Raw genomic sequence first — 19,185 nt, forward strand, 5'->3', positions numbered from 1 at the left:
GCTCGAGATATCGGGCCACTATATCGGTATCGGCTGATATATGTTCATCTTTAATGTTATCATTATCGGGCCAATAAGAAATATGGGGGCCAATGTCCGATATATTAAAGCTGCTAAATAATGTATTATTTCCTCCAGATGCGACTGCTCAACATTGGTGGATTTGAATTCCTTGAAAAATTATTGTAATCATAAAATAGGAAAATACAGTTCAGTGCAACATATCAGCTCTTTAAATTATAATTGTGTGTCTGGGACATGGATTTTAATGGTGATTCTTTTGTTTTTGTAATGAGGCTCTCAAAAATTATATAAAGATTTAGATTTATCGGTTATCGGCTTTCAAATATAAAATAATTATCGGTTATAGGTATCGGACAAAATGTTCATATCGGTGCGTCCCTGATGTGAAGCTGATAACCAGCTGACAGGGAAATGTTCGCATAACCAAGAAAATACATCTGTATATAATATAAAGAATTATCGGTTATCGGTAAAATGTTACTATCTGTGCATCCCTAATCAAATGATCTCGCCGTGCATCTTTGTGTGTTTCTGCAGATATATGACATCCAGACAGGACAGAAAATCCTGACCCTCAATAACCCCGACCTGGCCAACAACTACAAGCGCAACTGTGCCACGTTTAACCCCACAGATGACCTGGTCCTGAACGACGGCGTCATGTGGGACGTGCGCACATCTCAGGCCATCCACAAGTTCGACAAGTTCAACATGAACATCAGTGGCGTTTTCCATCCCAATGGATTAGAGGTCATCATCAACACCGAGATCGTATGCTTTTCTGCTCAGTGAACCACTGTTTCATTATGATGCTTCTGTTTCTGTTAAAGTCCCCCTGTAGTCGATCATTACATCCCTTAAAACTCATCTTTGTTCACCACATAAGCGCATAAGGGTTAGTTCACCCAAAAATGAAAATTCTGTCAGTAATTACTCACCCTCATGTTGTTCCAACCGCGTAAGACCTTCGTTCATCTTCGGAACACAAATTACCGGTAAGATATTTTTGATGAAATCTGAGAGCTGATCACTTCTCCATAGGCTGCTAGGTGGCCCAAACTTGCTGGCCCAGAAAAGTTATTAAAGAGATCGTTAATATAGTCCAAGTGACTACAGTGGCTCAATCTTTAGTATATCAAGCGACGAAAATACTTTTTGTGCGCAAAAACAAACAAAAATAACGACTTTATTCCACTATTCATTTCCTTCTCTCTGGGCCTCTAGTTGGTTCACGTGGTGTTTTAGCGCAGCGCGTCTGTGTTACACGTCACCACGTAGGCTCACTATTGGCCGACGCTGGTCATGTGTGTGATGCGTGATGACGTATAACACAGACGCGCAGCGCAAAAACACTACGAGGCCCAGAGAGAAGGAAATGAATAGTGGAATAAAGTCGTTATTTTTGTTTGTTTTTGCGCACAAAAAGTATTCTCGTCGCTTGATATACTTAAGATTGAGCCACTGTAGTCACTTGGACTATATTAACGATCTCTTTAATAACTTTTCTGGGCCAGCAAGTTTGGGCCACCTAGCAGCCTATGGAGAAGTGACCCAGCACTCAGATTTCATCAAAAATATCTTAATTTGTGTTCCGAAGATGAACGAAGGTCTTACGCGGTTGGAACAACATGAGGGCGAGTAATTACTGACAGAATTTTCATTTTTGGGTGAACTAACCCTTTAAAATATCTTGACTGTAACTCGACACCCTTGCCTCATTTAGTATGCGCGGTTCTATGAATATGCAAATGAGCCCCGCCTCCACTCACTCAGAGATCCACTGGTTGACGATCACACGTTGATCTGATTGGTTACAAGGTAGTTTGTGACGTCAGAAACACCAGCGATTTCAAAGCGTGTGTTTGAGACTGTCTTTGGTTCACTGCAGTTTTAAGGAGGAAATACTCAGCAATGGTGTCGACTTATGAACTTACACATGGTTTGTGTTAAAGCAGATTAAAAACACGGTATAAACAACATTAAAAGCTGGATTTACACCACAGGGGGACTTTAACTCTTTACAATACGATTTAAAATCGAATGTTGTATCTGTTGACATTAGCTAGTGCACTTTGAGCTAGCATGAGCGAACACTGACTGTATTAAGGAACATTAATTAATTAATTTCTCAGTTTAACTAATGCATTAACTAATGTTAATTAATGAGATGTGTCCCACTTTATATTAGGCGCCTTTATATTAGGCGCCTTTAACTACTATGTACTAAAATTTAATTAAATGATTTGATACAATGTGCTTATGTACATTTAAATTTTTAAAATACCTGCATTCTGTAATGACATCTATAATTAACCCTTAAACGAGCAAACCCGTCCTCACCTGAGGTCTACAGTACAGCATCAACACTATAAGCACAGTGTAACTAAGTATTAATTTAGTGTTTGATTGAAGTGCACAGTAGTTAAAGACACCAGTAGATCAGGGCCTGTCACTGTAGGAAAAGGGTTGATGTGGGAAAAGTGTTCCCGGGAAGCGTGTGGCTGCTAGAGTGATGAGTTGTTTGCTTTAACTGGAGCTCCAGTGGGACTTGAGGACGTTTCATCTCCTCCACACTGTGCCAGCGCTGGATCAGTGTCGGATCGTGTTCAACAACAACGGAACCGTCATCTATGGAGGTGAGAGACGACAGGGCACCACATGCAGATCCTCTCTGTCTTATGCTTTATCTCTCTTCAGTCTGCACTCATACCCTATGGAAGCTTGTCTCTGCCACAGGATAAAAAATAAAAAAGCTAATTGCCTCTATCTCTCAATTCTGACTTCATAACTTACAATTACGAATTTGTCATGCAATTCTGACTTTATAACTTGCAATTGCAACTTTTTATCTTGCAATTGTGACTTTATATCATAGTATTCTGACTTTTTCCCCCACAAGTTTATATCACGCTACTCTGAGAAATAAAGTCAGAACTGCAAGATGTAAAATCGCAATTTTGAGAAAGTCACAATGATCTTTTGAAATGTTCTCCTGTGGCGGAAACAAGCGGCCAGAATTCCTCAGGTTGACAAAGCAAGAACTGATTTTTGATGACTTGGCCAATTTATTTAAAAGAAACTGTAGATCTCACATTGACATCAGTGTTCAGACTCAGTGCTGGATGACTCTGGCTTCAGAGATTACAGCCTCAAGTGTTTTTGGGGCGTCTTTTGCAATCCTGGGATTCTGGGATTTCTGCCGTTCTTCTTCTGCAGATCCTCTCTAATGACTGGATGTTCTCCAGCTTCTCCAGAGATATATCTGATAGGGATCAGGTCTGGCCTCTGATTGATCCGGGCTCTTAATCGTCAATAAGCCACTGTTGTGTGTTTGAAGAGCACCTCTGATGCTTTTCTCCATCTTCATCTGTGTGTAATGTTGCTGTGTGATCATGAAGAAGCTCCAGCTCTTCTCTATATCAGTGTCAGTGTTCCTGAACTCCTGAAACGCCTCCATTGTAGTCTTGAGTTTTTTCCGGGAACGAACGCGTCACAATATTCCTCATTATAATAATTAATGCGCAGAATAAAGGGGCGGGGCCTGGTTGAGTTAGTCAGTAGTGTGTTAAACTGGCGGTTATGGTAAGGGGCGGGACATTTCCCAAACACACTCGAAGCGCTCGACCAATCACAACACACTGCTCCAGCCGACCAATCAGAGCACAGTGTGCTTTTCAGGAGGAGGAGCTTCATAGAGACAGGAAGTAAACAGAGCGTTACTGACAGACTGGGAAGAGAGGAGCCGCAACAATGGAGAATATGAGGAGAATAATCAACATTCAAGCAGGAAAACCTGTTCTAGTAGAGCCTGAAACATCATCAGGAGTGTGTGAAAGGGCAGAACAGGTCAACTTTAAGGTCATGTTCCTGTTGGAATGTGAAATTCATCACATTTGAATGCGTCGTGTTATAAGAGAGTACACACACAATCTGTGTTTATTCTGCAGATACTGAAGTGTAAAGTGCTCTGGATTGAGTGTGTGTGTGTGTGTGTTCCAGTGTTTCACTGATGTTGTGGAGTGTGTTGCTGATGTTCTCAGTGTGTGTGTGTGTGTGTGTGTGTGTGTGTGTGTGTTGCAGCCATGTTACAGGCTGACGATGAGGATGACATGATGGAGCAGCAGATGAAGAGTCCCTTCGGATCCTCCTTCAGGACCTTCGATGCCACGGACTATAAACCCATCGGTATCTTCATCCTCATGAACATCCTTCAGCTTTACAGGAGAATATGATGTGAACTGTCTGATCAAAATATATACTTTGTGTCTTGTTAGTGTAAAAGCATTTACAAAAGAGACAACCTGTCACATGCTGTCCATAGACATTACTTGGAAAATAACCTAGTCTTTCTGTAATGAGTTTTGGTTTTTTTTAAGCTGATGAATAATGCTAATAATTGTATTGAATAATAAAAAAAATATATATATTTTTTGTATTTTCTAAAATCTCCATGATGGTGTGTTTGCTCTCTCAGCCACCATTGATGTGAAGAGGAACATCTTTGACCTGTGTACAGACACCAAGGACTGCTATCTGGCTGTCATCGAGGTATGATGCACATTTATTCATTTATATGCTTTTATATATATATATATAACTCTGGGACAAACTTTTAGGGACTTATTTACGGATCCAGATTTTTATTTTTTATTTTTTTAGCACAAGTACATTTAAATAATCTTTTATAGAATTGCACTCATTTTGTACATGAACAATTTTTTTTTTTAAAGTTTGTTTTCATTATGTTGTACTTTTATTAAACGTTTAACAACATAATATCATATGCATCTGCCATGTAATAGCCGGTGATGCTGAGATGGCAAACTCAAACTGCTCCTGTACAAATCTGAGTCTTTGTGCTTTTAAAATGAAGATTTGTCTTTATCTGTTTGATGACAGTGAACAAAATGATCTTCTTTGAAGTGGATTCTAATTTCTACAAAACTATATATATATACTTATATACAATAAAATGTCTCCTATATTTATCTTGTTCGACACTAACTCTCTCTCTGTGTGTGTGTGTGTGTGTGTGTGTGTGTGTGTGTGTGTGTGTGTGTGTGTGTGTGTGTGTGTGTGTGTGTGTGTGTGTGTGTGTGTGTGTGTGTGTGTGTGTGTGTGTGTGTGTGTGTGTGTGTGTGTGTGTGTGTGTGTGTGTGTGTGTGTGTGTGTGTGTGTGTGTGTGTGTGTGTGTGTGTGTGTGTGTGTGTGTGTGTGTGTGTGTGTGTGTGTGTGCGCGCGCGTGTGTGTGTGCTACAGAATCAGGACTCTATAAACATGGACACTGTGTGTCGTCTGTATGAAGTGGGCCGCCAGAGACTCGCTGAGGAGGAGGAAGATGAGGAAGATCAGGTGAGGCTGATCCACAGATTTCTTGTTTTGCTTTCATGCACTGATTGTCCTGGCATGCACATTAAGGAAATAATATTTTATTTAAGAACAATTGTTCCAAAAGTTAATTTCAATAAAAGATGCAATGCTTGATTTGGTTTATATTGGTCCCCCTTGTGGGCGTAGGAGACCATGCAGAACCTTCTCCCGCTGACATTCATTATTGCCTTTTAGAATTGAAATATAATTAGAATTTTGCTAATATTTATGAAAGAAATGCGAATTTATCTTTTCAGCCATTTCGATAGCACGTGTGTGTGTGTATATGTACGTGTGTATATATATATATATATATATATATAAGCACATTTTCTGCTTGTGAAATGCACTGCAGTGGAGCTTCTCATTTCGACTGAAGTGATGGAGATCTTGTTAAAAACTTCGGAAGGTTTTGCACTGATCTCACCAGACTCGTGTGTGTGTGTGTTTCAGGAGGAGGATGATCAGGATGAAGATGATGACGATGACTCTGATGATGACATCGATGACATCGACACTGACCCGCTGCTGGCCGAGCTGAACGAGAACAACGGAGAGGAGGATGGAGAGCACGACTTCTCTCCGTCTGACGATGAGGAGGTGGCTCGCCTTCTGGACGAAGAGGCTGATGATGACGATGATGATGATGATGATGACGACGACGATGATGATGATGATGACGATGACGACGATGATGATGATTCTGATGATAATGAGCGAGATGTGGAGCTTGTGCTGGACAACAGTGAGTTTGACAACATTCATCCAGTATTATTATGATGTTAGGTGTACAAGCTGCTTTAAAGGGGTGGTATATATAACGCCCTTTCACAAGATGTATGTGTAAAGTTTTAGCTCAAAATACCCCACAGATAATTTTATGTAGCATGTTAAAGTTGTCAAAGTTGAGGGTGAGCAAAAACGCACCGTTTCGTGTGTGTGTCCCTTTAAATGCAAATGAGCTGCTGCTCCCGGCACAGGGGGCGGAGCTTCAAGAGCTTGTCCTTTTACCTCACACAGACATGCACTGAAAATTACAAAACTTTTAGCCTTTTATGTTCAAACCGGAGTCAGACAATGATGGAGAGACTCAAGAAGAAGTGACAACATGTAGAAGCAACAGGACATTATGAACGGTTAGTTGATGAATTAATGTAGCTGATGTGTAGTTATCTTCTAGTCATTGATTAGCATATCCTGTCATGATAATTGTGTTCAGGGGGCGGGGTTTATGTAAATTCTATGGTTGGTGATGTCATTAACCCGGGAGGAATGTGGTGTAGTCTCTACCAGCCGTTTGTTGTAGTCCTTAAAAAGCGATTTCTGTAAAAGTAAATCTCTCCCTTTGCTTTGAACTTTGAGCGCTGTAACTTTGCAGATGTTGTTTATGCTCAAACAGCAACATTACACACTAACTAAAGTTAGAAAAGTAAAATCATAATCAAACACCCCTTTAAAGTACTTGAATCTGACTTTAAAATAAGTCCTGGAAAACCCTTGAAAAGTGCTTGACTTTATACAATATGTAAGAAATTTCATATATAACACAAATACAGTCTTTTCATGCTAATTTAACACTACAGCCCATGTGATAGACCCCCAGCAGACCTTTTCTTGGTACGAAGTACGCCAACATTATAAGATAAAATATTATTTAGTGAACAATAATAGCCATTATAAACTTTATATTCAATATATATTATTAAATGTGTTGTAAGTTGTATTTTTGATTATCTTATATCTGTAATTTGAGTTTAAAAAATCCTTATAATACTAAATGTTTGTTTGTCCTTGACAGTCCAGGAATTTCTTTTTACAGCATCTGTACGAACCCTGTTATGACATCATCCTCTCCAATTTATAGTGTGTTTTTTCCCCCCACAAATTAGGAAATTGTTAAAAACACGAAGTAAACACTGTAACTGTAATCTGTGGTCATTTTTTTCTGGAAATCACATTTGCTCAAACAAACACTAATACAAACACATACAGGACACTGTGAATATGACATAATAAATGACATGACCAGTCAAATATGTAGAATTAAAGTTGCTCTCTCAAGCTTTGTCCATTACATTTGTTTTATATTTATATTCAAAGACTTCTTTAAATGACATAAATGCATATTTACAGCATAGTGATGGTATTTTGATACTGTATTATAGCATTTTCCTTTTTATTATAAAACTGGACAGTTAAAAAGACAAACTGAAATATAGGAGTGATGCCGTCAAAATAAAAGTCCCGCTTCCCACACTTATCAGCCAAACAGAAATATGTCTTGATCAGAGCCGATAATGAAGAAAATGCCCTATTAAAAAATAAAGGCACTATTATTGACAGCTAGTGTTAGTTTGCTGAAATGATGCTCTCAGCATGTGCAAATACTGCGAAAACATTTAGAAGATTTCTCCCAACGCTATGGAAGTTTGATGGAATAAAAAAGGTTATTGTGACTTTCTTTATCTAAAAGATTCTGTGTAGTTGTAAGTTTATTTCTCACAATTCTGAGGAACAAAATGTCAAGCAAGTCATCACAAAAAACACGTGTTGAATGTTTTTTTTTTATTTTTTTTTTTTATGTTTGTCTGGCCTGATGAAGCAGTTCTTGATGAAACGGTTTCTGCCAGCGGTACACTTCAGGTTTAAGGGTTTAAAGCAGCATCTGTACTGTATTAAACATGGAAACAGAGTCAGAGTCTCTTTCAGTTCGAATCACAGCTTGAGTTTCTGCTATAAAGCGTCTCTCCAGTGAGTTCATGTTTTCACTCGCGTCTGAACAGAAGAAATGAACCGGAGAAGATTTACACCTCAGAGAAGGCGGAGCCTCAGAGCCACACCCACCTATTACATCATCACCACACCGACCAATGGGAGTTCAGAGGTGTTAACCAGCCAGACTGAACTCTTCCAGGGCGTTTGTGGTCAGACACATGACAGGTTTATAGTGTCAGCGGCTGTTTGCTAACTATCGGCCATGACCGAATCCTACAAGGTGCTTGAGTTTGACTTTTTGAAATGTAAGTCCTGGAAAACCCTCGAAAACAGCCATATTTATGAAAAGGTACTTGAAAAGTGCATTATTGAAAGACAAAATATGGGAAATGTATTTTTAATTGTATTGATAAAACAATCTTTTTACACAAAATGAATCTGCAGTCCGTCTGATATAGAGGCATTTCTCATGACTATGAGCGTGACCGTGCTCAAATGTTCAAGTTTATGATACCGCTTTCATTCTTCAGCTCAATCATATATTCACTGGAGAATAATCAGTCTGAATAAGTAAAGCCATATCTTTATCATAGGATCCTTTCAGTGGATAAAGTTAGCTCGTGTTGCTCTTTATTTCTACCATTTTGTTTTATTAGTTTATTTTAGAATTTAAAAGATAATAAAGAAAGATATTGTTTGATAAATGAGATCTTTGATTGTAGTCCTTGAAAAAAAAAAAAAAGTAGTGCTTAAAAGATCCTCGAAAGTTCTGGGATTTCATTTTACAAATTAAATTAATTATTTATTTATATTTTTTAATTTTGTTTAGTTTCTTCTTCAGTTCACCTCTGAAACGTTGTTCTCCTCTTCTCGTAGCAGACAGCTCTGATAACTCGGACCTGGAAGACGACATCATCCTGGCCCTGAACGAGTGATTCTGCAGGAAGTGACATCAGACGAGCTCGCCCCGTCCTGTGCCTCAGAGAACACCTGACAGGAAGACGTCAGTCTCTTGTGCTCGTGTGAAGCGGACGTCATTGGTCGGATGTGTGTTTTTGGTAGTAGCGTTTCCTGCTTTGAGTGTCCGGTCGCTGTTAAAGAGGCCCGGCGTGTGTTAAACACCTCGCACACGTGCACGTCTGTCTTATGTGCTTCGGTTTGCGTGTGTTTCAGTGTCTAGTGGAGTTCTGGGTAGCTCTGATCCGCTGGATGACCTCTGACCTGCCCACCACTCCTCAGGTGACCTCTTTAGTTTAATCTAAACGACTGAAATCGAGTTGCTTAGACGTTTAGCTCGTGCATTTTTTGCTTTTTGAAGGGTAGTTTTGTTTGATTTTACACGTCTGACTGATTGGATTGAGACGTTGACTGAGCAATAATTTCCTTTGATGTAAACTGGTGTAAAGGACTGTGAGGCGGTGGCGCCGGGGATCTGCAGTGCTTTAAGAGGAAGTAACCCTTGCATTTCACAGGAAGTGAAACTTTTTTAAGCATCTGTGTACAGCCTTCATTTACTTTATGGTTTAATGTTTTTGTTCATGCCTTTCCAAAAGCAAATCTCTAAGGCAACGTTGTGTACAGAATGTATTAAAAATATTTTTACTATACATGTTATTACAATAAACCAGAGTACATTTGTTTGGTTTTATTTTTAATTGACTTACCAAACTCTCAGTTCCCTGTGTGTATTAAAGTAAAATACTGACCTTGAAATGTCATGTTCAGAACAGCATAACCACACTGGGTTCTTACAGTATTTCCATGGAATTACTTTTTATAAAGGACAAATATAATGTACTCACTGAATAAGGTTTTCTGATGCAGAGACTGACAGATCAGTGGGTATGAAGTCCACACACACCTGTTGAAAACCCTGTCACACTTGTGGTGTTCCTGGTCAAAAATGACCTGTCTACAAAAAATTGCTTATAAATCCCTCGTTACACTATTTTATCACTAATTACTGGATTTCATCTTTTTGTCAGCTTGTTTTTTGTCCGATCAGGACAAGTTTTGTATTTATTTTTGAAAGTGATTGATTGTAGTCATTGATCTGAGCCTCAGTGACTTGAGGATAACGTTCATCTCTGTGAAAAAGAAAGCCTGTAATGCTCAAAATATTGTGTGTGCGGATGCACGAGTTTGCATGAGACTTGAGTTACACATGCACAGGTCCCAGGCCTTTACTTCTGCAAGCCCACATGTGAACATGGACATGATGAACACACTCCTACTTGTTTCTCTGATTTTCTACATTTTTGACCAATATAAGCTCAGATCAATGAGGCCTACGATCAATCAGTTTCAAAAATAAATACAAACCTGTCCTAATTTAAAGAAAACAAGTTAATAAAAAGATTAAATCCTTTAAATCTCCTTTGTAAAGGCTTAAATAGTCCTCACTTTAGATGAGCTCACTAAAATAGATAACTGACAACTACTAAATGTTCTATAACTTCCTGAATTACAGTAGGAATACATGATGATAAAGCATTTATAAACAGAGTAACTATTACTATGTCTAAATATAATGATACATAAATGTACATTTAAATAGTTTATTAATCATTTACTTGCACTTTCTAAATGATCTTATGAACCACTGACAACTCCTAAACTGCTTTGTAAATAATGTAATACTCAATTTAGAAATAAAGTACGAAAATACAATTACATTATAGATATGCTTAAAAATCAAGAATAAATCATTTATAGCTATATGTATTTATAAACTGCTTATTAATGCTTTATAAATGATGAATTAATGATTCATAGTATGCAGTTATTATAAAGTGTTACTGCAATTGTTTTGTAGGCTGGTCATCTTTGACTGGGAATACCACAAGTGTTACAATGTGGGGGAAAAAACACAAAATAATAATAATTTTTTTTTAATTGTTAAATTATGGGTGAGTAAAGTCAGTCAATTTTAGTCCAATGCAATAACATTAACTATCATTTTCGGATACGGGAAAATCATGAACACAACATGATTGTAAAAAAAAAAAATGATATATGTAAATGCATGCCTCATATGTCCAAAACCGTTTCAGGAAATGGCTAATTTTTAAATAAACAGTGTTATGAAAGATGTGGCTTTATACAGTCAGACACGTACATGTGTAGTTATATTATTAGCATTCTACCAAAATCAGGCTCAAATGGAGGTTTTGGACCAGTGAATTTCGGAGAATTTCAAACATACATGTTCATCACGGCCGTATCGCATTATGTTTTCATCAACTTACAGCTTATAAAGTTTACTGTAGCTACTGTATATGTGGGAACTCAGTTTTTCCTGTCATTTGGCCAAAATCTCATGTTATAAAAGATAAAAGACAGGATTGGCTGTGACTCGATGACAAACGTTGGACTAAGACACTCCGCTCATCAGATACATAAAACATTAGCCTTCATATAAAATATATAATATATATATAATATATGTCTCTCCTCTCCTTGTTTCTCCTCTCTTCTCTTCGTCTCTCCTCACCCTCTCCTCTCGTCGTCTCCTCTCCTCGTTTCGTCTCTCCTCGTCTCTTCTCTCCTCTCCTCGTCTCTCCTCTCCTCGTCTCTCCTCTCGTCGTCTCTTCTCCCTCTCCTCCTCTCTCCTCTCCTCGTCTCTCCTGTCGTCGTCTCTTCTCCCTCTCCTCGTCTCTCCTCTCCTCGTCTCTCCTCTCCTCGTTTCGTCTCTCCTCGTCTCTTCTCTCCTCTCCTCGTCTCTCCTCTCCTCGTCTCTCCTCTCGTCGTCTCTTCTCCCTCTCCTCCTCTCTCCTCTCCTCGTCTCTCCTCTCGTCGTCTCTTCTCCCTCTCCTCTCCTCGTCTCTCCTCTCCTCGTCTCTCCTCTCCTCGTCTCTCCTCTCCTCGTCTCTCCTCTCCTCGTCTCTCCTCTCCTCGTCTCTCCTCTCCTCGTTTCGTCTCTCCTCGTCTCTCCTCTCCTCGTCTCTTCTCTCCTCTCCTCTTCTTTCCTCTCCCTCTCTTCTCCCTCTTCTCTCCTCTCGTCGTCTCTTCTCCCTCTCCTCTCCTCTTCTCTCCTCTCCCTCTTCTCTCCCTCTCCTCTCCTCGTCGCTCCTCTCCCTCTTCTCTCCTCTCCCTCTCCTCGTCTCTTCTCTCCTCTCCTCGTCTCTCCTCTCCCTCTCCTCGTCTCTCCTCTCGTCGTCTCTTCTCCCTCTCCTCCTCTCTCCTCTCCTCGTCTCTCCTCTCCTCGTCTCTCCTCTCGTCGTCTCTTCTCCCTCTCCTCCTCTCTCCTCTCCTCGTCTCTCCTCTCGTCGTCTCTTCTCCCTCTCCTCTCCTCGTCTCTCCTCTCCTCGTCTCTCCTCTCCTCGTCTCTCCTCTCCTCGTTTCGTCTCTCCTCGTCTCTCCTCTCCTCGTTTCGTCTCTCCTCGTCTCTCCTCTCCTCGTCTCTTCTCTCCTCTCCTCTTCTTTCCTCTCCCTCTCTTCTCCCTCTTCTCTCCTCTCGTCGTCTCTTCTCCCTCTCCTCTCCTCTTCTCTCCTCTCCCTCTTCTCTCCCTCTCCTCTCCTCGTCTCTCCTCTCCCTCTTCTCTCCTCTCCCTCTCCTCGTCTCTTCTCTCCTCTCCTCGTCTCTCCTCTCCCTCTCCTCGTCTCTTCTCTTCTCTCCTCTCCTTGTCTCTCCTCATCTCTCCTCTCCTCGTTTCTTCTCTCCTCTTCTCGTCTCTCCTCGTCTCTTCACTCCTCGTTTCTCTTCTCCCTCTCCTCTCCTCTCCTCATCTCTTCTCTCCTCTCCTCATCTCTCCTCTCCTCGTTTCTCCTCTCCCTCTCATCGTCTCTTCTCTCCTCATCTCTCCTCTCCTCATCTCTCCTCTCCCTCTCCTCGTCTCTTCTCTCCTCTCCTCGTCTCTCCTCTCCCTCTCCTCTCCTCGTCTCTTCTCTCCTCTCCTCATCTCTCCTCTCCTCGTTTCTCCTCGTCTCTTCTCTCCTCATCTCTCCTCTCCTTGTTTCTCCTCTCCTCGTCTCTTCTCTCCTCATCTCTCCTCTCCTCGTTTCTCCTCTCCCTCTCCTCGTCTCTTCTCTCCTCTCCTCATCTCTCCTCTCCTCGTTTCTCCTCTCCCTCTCCTCGTCTCTTCTCTCCTCGTCTCTCCTCATTTCTCCTCTCCCTCTCCTCTCCTCTCCTCGTTTCTCCTCTCCCTTTTCTCTCCTTTCCTCGTCTCTCCTCTCCTTGTTTCTCCTCTCCCTCTTCTCTCCTCTCCTCGTCTCTCCTCTCCTCATTTCTCCTCTCCTCGTCTCTCCTCTCCTCGTCTCTCCTCTCCTTGTTTCTCCTCTCCTCGTCTCTCCTCTCCTCGTTTCTTCTCTCCTCTCCCTCTTCTCTCCTCTCCTTGTCTCTCCTCTCCTTGTTTCTCATCTCTCCTCTCCTCGTTTCTTCTCTCCTCTCCTCTCCTCGTTTCTCCTCTCCCTCTCCTCTCCTCGTCTCTCCTCTCCCTCTTCTCTCCTCTCCCTCTTCTCTCCTCTCCTCGTTTCTCCTCTCCCTCTTCTCTTCTCTCCTCTCCTTGTTTCTCCTCTCCTCGTCTCTCCTATACCTGTCCTCGTCTCTCCTATACATTTACATTTACATTTAGTCATTTAGCAGACGCCTTTTTCCAAAGCGACTTACAAATTAGGACAAAATTCAGCGAGTCATCATAAAGAGGCAAAAGCAACAACAACGCAAGAAGTGCTCAAAATACGAAGTTCAGGTATTATTCAGAGTAGCATAAGCCTGATAAGTGATGTTTCAAAGGGAAAGGAAATTTTTTTTTTTTTTTTTTTTTTTTTTAAGGTTAAGGTTTTCTATACCTCTCCTCGTCTCTCCTCTCCCTCTTCTCCTCTCTCTCTCCTCGTTTCTCTCCTTGTTTCTCCTCTCTGTGATAGGGACCCAAGCGGTCAGAAGGAGAATCACACCTGGCATCCGTTTAAAAATACTTTAAAGGCAAGGAAGTGGAAAAGGTCCGTGGAAAAGGTCCATACAACAGTGGGCAAGAGCAAAAATAAAAACAAATGTTACAAAAACAGTCTAAAAACTAGCCCTGTTGAGGTACTAAAATTAGCACCAACTGTTGGAGACCGAAGTTTCTCATGTTCAAGCAGCATTAACAACTTTTGCATTAAGCTCAAAACCACTCTCTGTTCCCCTGCCTCACTTCTGAACACTCTTAAATGCATAATTGGAACATACCATTTTCTGTAAAACTAACTCTTGTCTCTATACATTTCAGCAAGTTCCCTAAATGATAGTTAAGACAGAGATTTTAAAAATAACCAATAAATACAACATACAGGAAGGAGAAAAACAAATATTTTCATTTGCCCTCCCATCCTTTGCTCTCCTCATCTCTCCTCTCCCATCCTCTGCTCTCCTCCTTATCTCTCCCCTCCCATCCTCTGCTCTCCTCCTTGTCTCTCCTCTCCCCTCCATCTTCTCCTCATCGCTCCTTTTCTCTCCTCGTTTCTCCTCTCCCCTCCCATCCTCTGCTCTCCTCCTCATCTCTCCTCTCCCATCCTCTGCTCCCCCCTAGTCTCTCCCCTCCCATCCTCTGCTCTCCTCCTCATCTCTCCCCTCCCTGCTCTCCTCCTCATCTCTCCCCTCCCATCCTCTGCTCTCCCCCTCGTCTCTCCCCTCCCATCCTCTGCTCTCCTCCTCATCTCTCCTCTCCTCCTCATCTCTCCTCTCCCATCCTCTGCTCTCCCCCTCGTCTCTCCCCTCCCATCCTCTGCTCTCCTCCTCATCTCTCCTCTCCTCCTCATCTCTCCCCTCCCATCCTCTGCTCTCCTCCTCATCTCTCCTCTCCCATCCTCTGCTCCCCCCTAGTCTCTCCCCTCCCATCCTCTGCTCTCCTCCTCATCTCTCCTCTCCCATCCTCTGCTCCCCCCTAGTCTCTCCCCTCCCATCCTCTGCTCTCCTCCTCATCTCTCCCCTCCCTGCTCTCCTCCTCATCTCTCCCCTCCCATCCTCTGCTCTCCCCCTCGTCTCTCCCCTCCCATCCTCTGCTCTCCTCCTCATCTCTCCTCTCCTCCTCATCTCTCCCCTCCCATCCTCTGCTCTCCCCCTCGTCTCTCCCCTCCCATCCTCTGCTCTCCTCCTCATCTCTCCTCTCCTCCTCATCTCTCCCCTCCCATCATCTGCTCTCCTCCTCATCTCTCCTCTCCTCCTCATCTCTCCTCTCCCATCCTCTGCTCCCCCCCTCGTCTCTCCCCTCCCATCCTCTCCTCTCCTCCTCATCTCTCCTCTCCTCCTCATCTCTCCTCTACTCTCCTCATCTCTCCTCTCCTCCTCATCTCTCCTCTCCCATCCTCTGCTCCCCCCCTCGTCTCTCCCCTCCCATCCTCTGCTCTCCTCCTCATTTCTCCCCTCCCATCCTCTGCTCTCCCCCTCGTCTCTCCCCTCCCATCCTCTGCTCTCCTCCTCATCTCTCCTCTCCTCCTCATCTCTCCTCTACTCTCCTCGTCTCTCCTCATCTGTCCTCCCCTCATCTCTCCTCTCCTCATCTGTCCTCTACTCTCCTCGTCTCTCTTCATCTCTCCTCTCCTCATCTCTCCTCTACTCTCCTCGTCATTTCTCCCCTCCCATCCTCTGCTCTTCCCCTCGTCTCTCCCCTCCCATCCTCTGCTCTCCTCCTCATCTCTCCTCTCCTCCTCATCTCTCCTCTACTCTCCTCGTCTCTCCTCATCTCTCCTCTCCTCCTCATCTCTCCTCTACTCTCCTCGTCTCTCCTCATCTGTCCTCCCCTCATCTCTCCTCTCCTCATCTGTCCTCTACTCTCCTCGTCTCTCTTCATCTCTCCTCATCTCTCCTCTACTCTCCTCATCTCTCCTCATCTCTCCTCTACTCTCCTCCCCTCCCCTCATCTCTCCTCTCCTCCCCTCATCTCTCCTCTCCTCTCTGTTTGTATCCAGCGTGTGGGTGTGTATGATCTGTGTCTCTGCGTCTCATTGGCTCCACTGAACGATGCACTTGTGAAACAGGAAACAGTAGCATTACATAATCTCACAATCTGATGCCAGGGGCGCTTCGGACGGCCCCGCACCTCTTCCTGTCCGTGTGTCAGAGCATCTTACTTTAACAACCTCTTTACCAGCTTGAATTTTAATTCACTTTTTCCATCTATTGAAATCAGCCTAGACTTTGACCTGTATTCAGTCACGAAGCAGGTTCATGGTTGATGTCGCTCCATTTACTCATCATTTATAGGATTAATTCCCGATTAATTCCATGAATTCAGTATTAGATTAAATAGGTATCCGTAAACATTTGCACATCTAATACGCAAATAATTCCGGATGCTGGTGTTTGTCAGAACCACCAAACCAACATTTGAGATGCTGCAATTTCTTGTGACAGTGAAAACCGAGCTTTGAGTATTTTAGTACATGCAGTTGAGCTTGACACTGAGATTAAATCACCTGATTAAAGGCAATCTTCTCTAAGTGTAGGATTCTCCTTATAGATCTGCTTTGATAGCTCGACTGTGATGTGCTTGAACGAACTCCTCTATTAAACCCATTTCAGGAACTGCATTCTTCCTTCACCGTGACCTGATTATGTGAGCAACATTGACCTAGAAAAGCCAGTGATTCATATGGAAGCACCATTATAAGCATCTTCTCTTTAGCCACTGCACATTTACAAATTGTAGATTCTGTCATGTGTTTTATTTACGGTCGTGTGTGTGTGTGTGTGTATGACTCTCTACTACCTTTGGGTTTCAAGTATGTGACGCTAAAAGGCCATTTTTGATTGGCCTGCTTTTTTTTTTTTTTTGCTTTACTGCTTTAAAATGTCATCAGAGACGAGAAGAGCAAGAGGGAGTTATTCTGAGTCAAGATTATTACAACAATAATGATCTGCACCCATAAATCATTTAGAATAAACTCTGCGATATTCCATAATAGCATAAGAGTTTAAGATGAATTGCTTGTTGTATTCCTCAAATGTAAATGTAACTTGTTCCCCACTTGCTTTTCAAAGTCACTCAGAGTTAACATACATAAGACATTCAAATCAGTCTATAATATTTCTTATACTAAACCTCTTACGGCGTGGCACGACTCGGCTCTGCTCGCTTCACTTTGGCTCGGATTGCTTTTCCACTGCAGTTTAGAACCGGTTCACAGTGTGTGTGATTATAGACTGATGGTTATAGTAGCGCCGGCACCTCGTCTACTGACCACCGTACAGCCGGATCTTTATTCAAGTTGCGTGTGACGGTCGTTTAAAAAAGGTGGCCGTTAGTGACTGTTTAAATCTAGCGGGTTTGGTGTCTCGTGTCGCAAATCCAGTGACGCTGGTAGTGACGATTCTCTGACCAATCAGTGATCAGCAATGTTTACACGTCACATTTTAGTATCACTACGGCTCGTTTGGAAACGCCACTGAGGTGGTGCCAAAAGAAGTACCAGGTATTAGTTCAAAATATTATCGTGATTTTAACGGTAAAAGACTGTAAAAATGTGACGGTGAAAAAACTATATATGGTGAATAACTGGATTAGATCGAACCGTACATTTAATGTAATTTTACAGTAAAATACTGTTAAATGTACAGTTTTTGAAAGTGAAAAAGAACGTCGTTATGTAATTTACAGTGAAAAAACGTAAATTGACATTCGCACAATTCCCTGCGTGACTCTTCACATTTGATGTATTTTCGTGTGTGTTTCTTATTAGCTTTTCTGAGTTTTTTCTAATCAGTTATGTACTTTAGGGCTTTATGTTATGTTTTATGTTGTTAAATTAATATTTATTGAATTTTTTTAATTTCATGTGTGTTACCATGATGGTGTTTAGTGTTTGTGTGAATGACCTCCTATATGTTAATATTGTCCCTCTTAGGTTGTGGAAAAGCTACTTGTGATGAGCTTTGATTCATCATGTGACTCGTCACCACTGTGATTGGTGGTTGTCAAGTGTATTACAATGGTTCAAATCTGATATTAGTATTTCAATAAGTTGGTAAATTAACATCATATCAGTTAATGAAATGTGTTTTTTTTACTGTAAATTAAACTTAAATCTGTAAAAACTAAAATGTTGCTACTGTATTTTTTTACGGTAAATTTCTGGCAACCGCAGAGCTGGCAGTAACAGTAGTTTTTAGTGCACATTTTAGCATCACTACGGCTCGATTGGAGCCTCAGCTGAGGTGGTGTTATTACAGTGAGCCGTACCGAGCCGTAGCACGCAGTGGGAAAGCACCATAACTGTACTAATAAACATATTTCAATGTTTACCTGATGTATAGGGTCACATGGGGGAAGATCAAGCCCCCCCTCCCTAATAACAATGTGCATTTACTTTTAAACCGTAACATATCTGGATATAAGTTTATCATGTGCAGGGTGATGATGATGCGTCAGCCAGTGTCTTATTACTGGAAATAAATAGAAACATTTGCTCATTTACTTGTTATAGCACAAAATGTCAAATATTGGGGAAAGATGGTCTCCACTGGAACTCTTACAGGAACTCTTTTTTTTTTATATATTTTATACAGTGTCGTTAATGTAAAATACTAAATAAACCTATTGTATTTAAAATTTAATTTTGATAATTTAGTTAATAATTGAATAACAAATGACAGACAAAGCAGAATCCCAGGAAAATAGATTCATCTGAAAGGTAAAATGATTATGACTTTGTGTACAGGCGTATGAATATTTACATATTTAATTGGCCATATTTTAATTGAAGATATGTCATAATAGAAATAAATTTAATGATTTCACTAAATTAACCTATAGGTTTTAATGAATGCAAAGATGTCTGAAATGTACATTTAATTCATGGAAATAATAAATAATAATCCCATTAATTACAATAATTATTACATTTAAAAAATAAAATTACACCAGTAACAGAGCCAATTCTGGGTGACCCATCTTACCCCAAAGGGTCTAATTTTATATTTTTACTTCAAAATAAAAACTTTTACTTTTACTCCACAAATCTAGAAACATTAATGTATGCGATGTCCTCTAGTGGTAAACACTGACAATCTGCCCTGAAGAAAGCCTTAGATCCGTCAGTGCTTCATATGCAGATTCCCATCATGGAATCATTTTACCGATTTAGGTTTAATGACTTATT

General features: G+C 41.3%; 1 protein-coding gene across 2 annotated transcripts in view; it reads left to right on the forward strand.

Moving 5' to 3' along the window:
* dcaf1 (ddb1 and cul4 associated factor 1) overlaps positions 1 to 9,747 on the forward strand; it is a 55,143-nt gene extending 45,396 nt beyond the window's left edge. The window contains exons 19-25 of one of the 2 annotated variants that reach the window (XM_082187373.1): positions 562 to 795; positions 2,567 to 2,660; positions 4,105 to 4,209; positions 4,499 to 4,572; positions 5,284 to 5,376; positions 5,848 to 6,139; positions 8,986 to 9,747. In XM_082187373.1, the coding sequence (XP_082043499.1) occupies positions 562 to 795; positions 2,567 to 2,660; positions 4,105 to 4,209; positions 4,499 to 4,572; positions 5,284 to 5,376; positions 5,848 to 6,139; positions 8,986 to 9,044 (951 nt within the window). In that variant the 3' untranslated portion in view covers positions 9,045 to 9,747. The remainder of the gene's footprint in view (positions 1 to 561; positions 796 to 2,566; positions 2,661 to 4,104; positions 4,210 to 4,498; positions 4,573 to 5,283; positions 5,377 to 5,847; positions 6,140 to 8,985) is intronic. The other variant, XM_082187374.1, reaches the window with a different exon arrangement.
* The last annotated feature ends 9,438 nt before the right edge of the window (positions 9,748 to 19,185 follow it).

This window comes from Leuciscus leuciscus (genome assembly GCF_965113295.1).
Source record: "Leuciscus leuciscus genome assembly, chromosome: 13".
In the NCBI taxonomy this organism is placed as follows: Eukaryota; Metazoa; Chordata; class Actinopteri; order Cypriniformes; family Leuciscidae; genus Leuciscus; species Leuciscus leuciscus.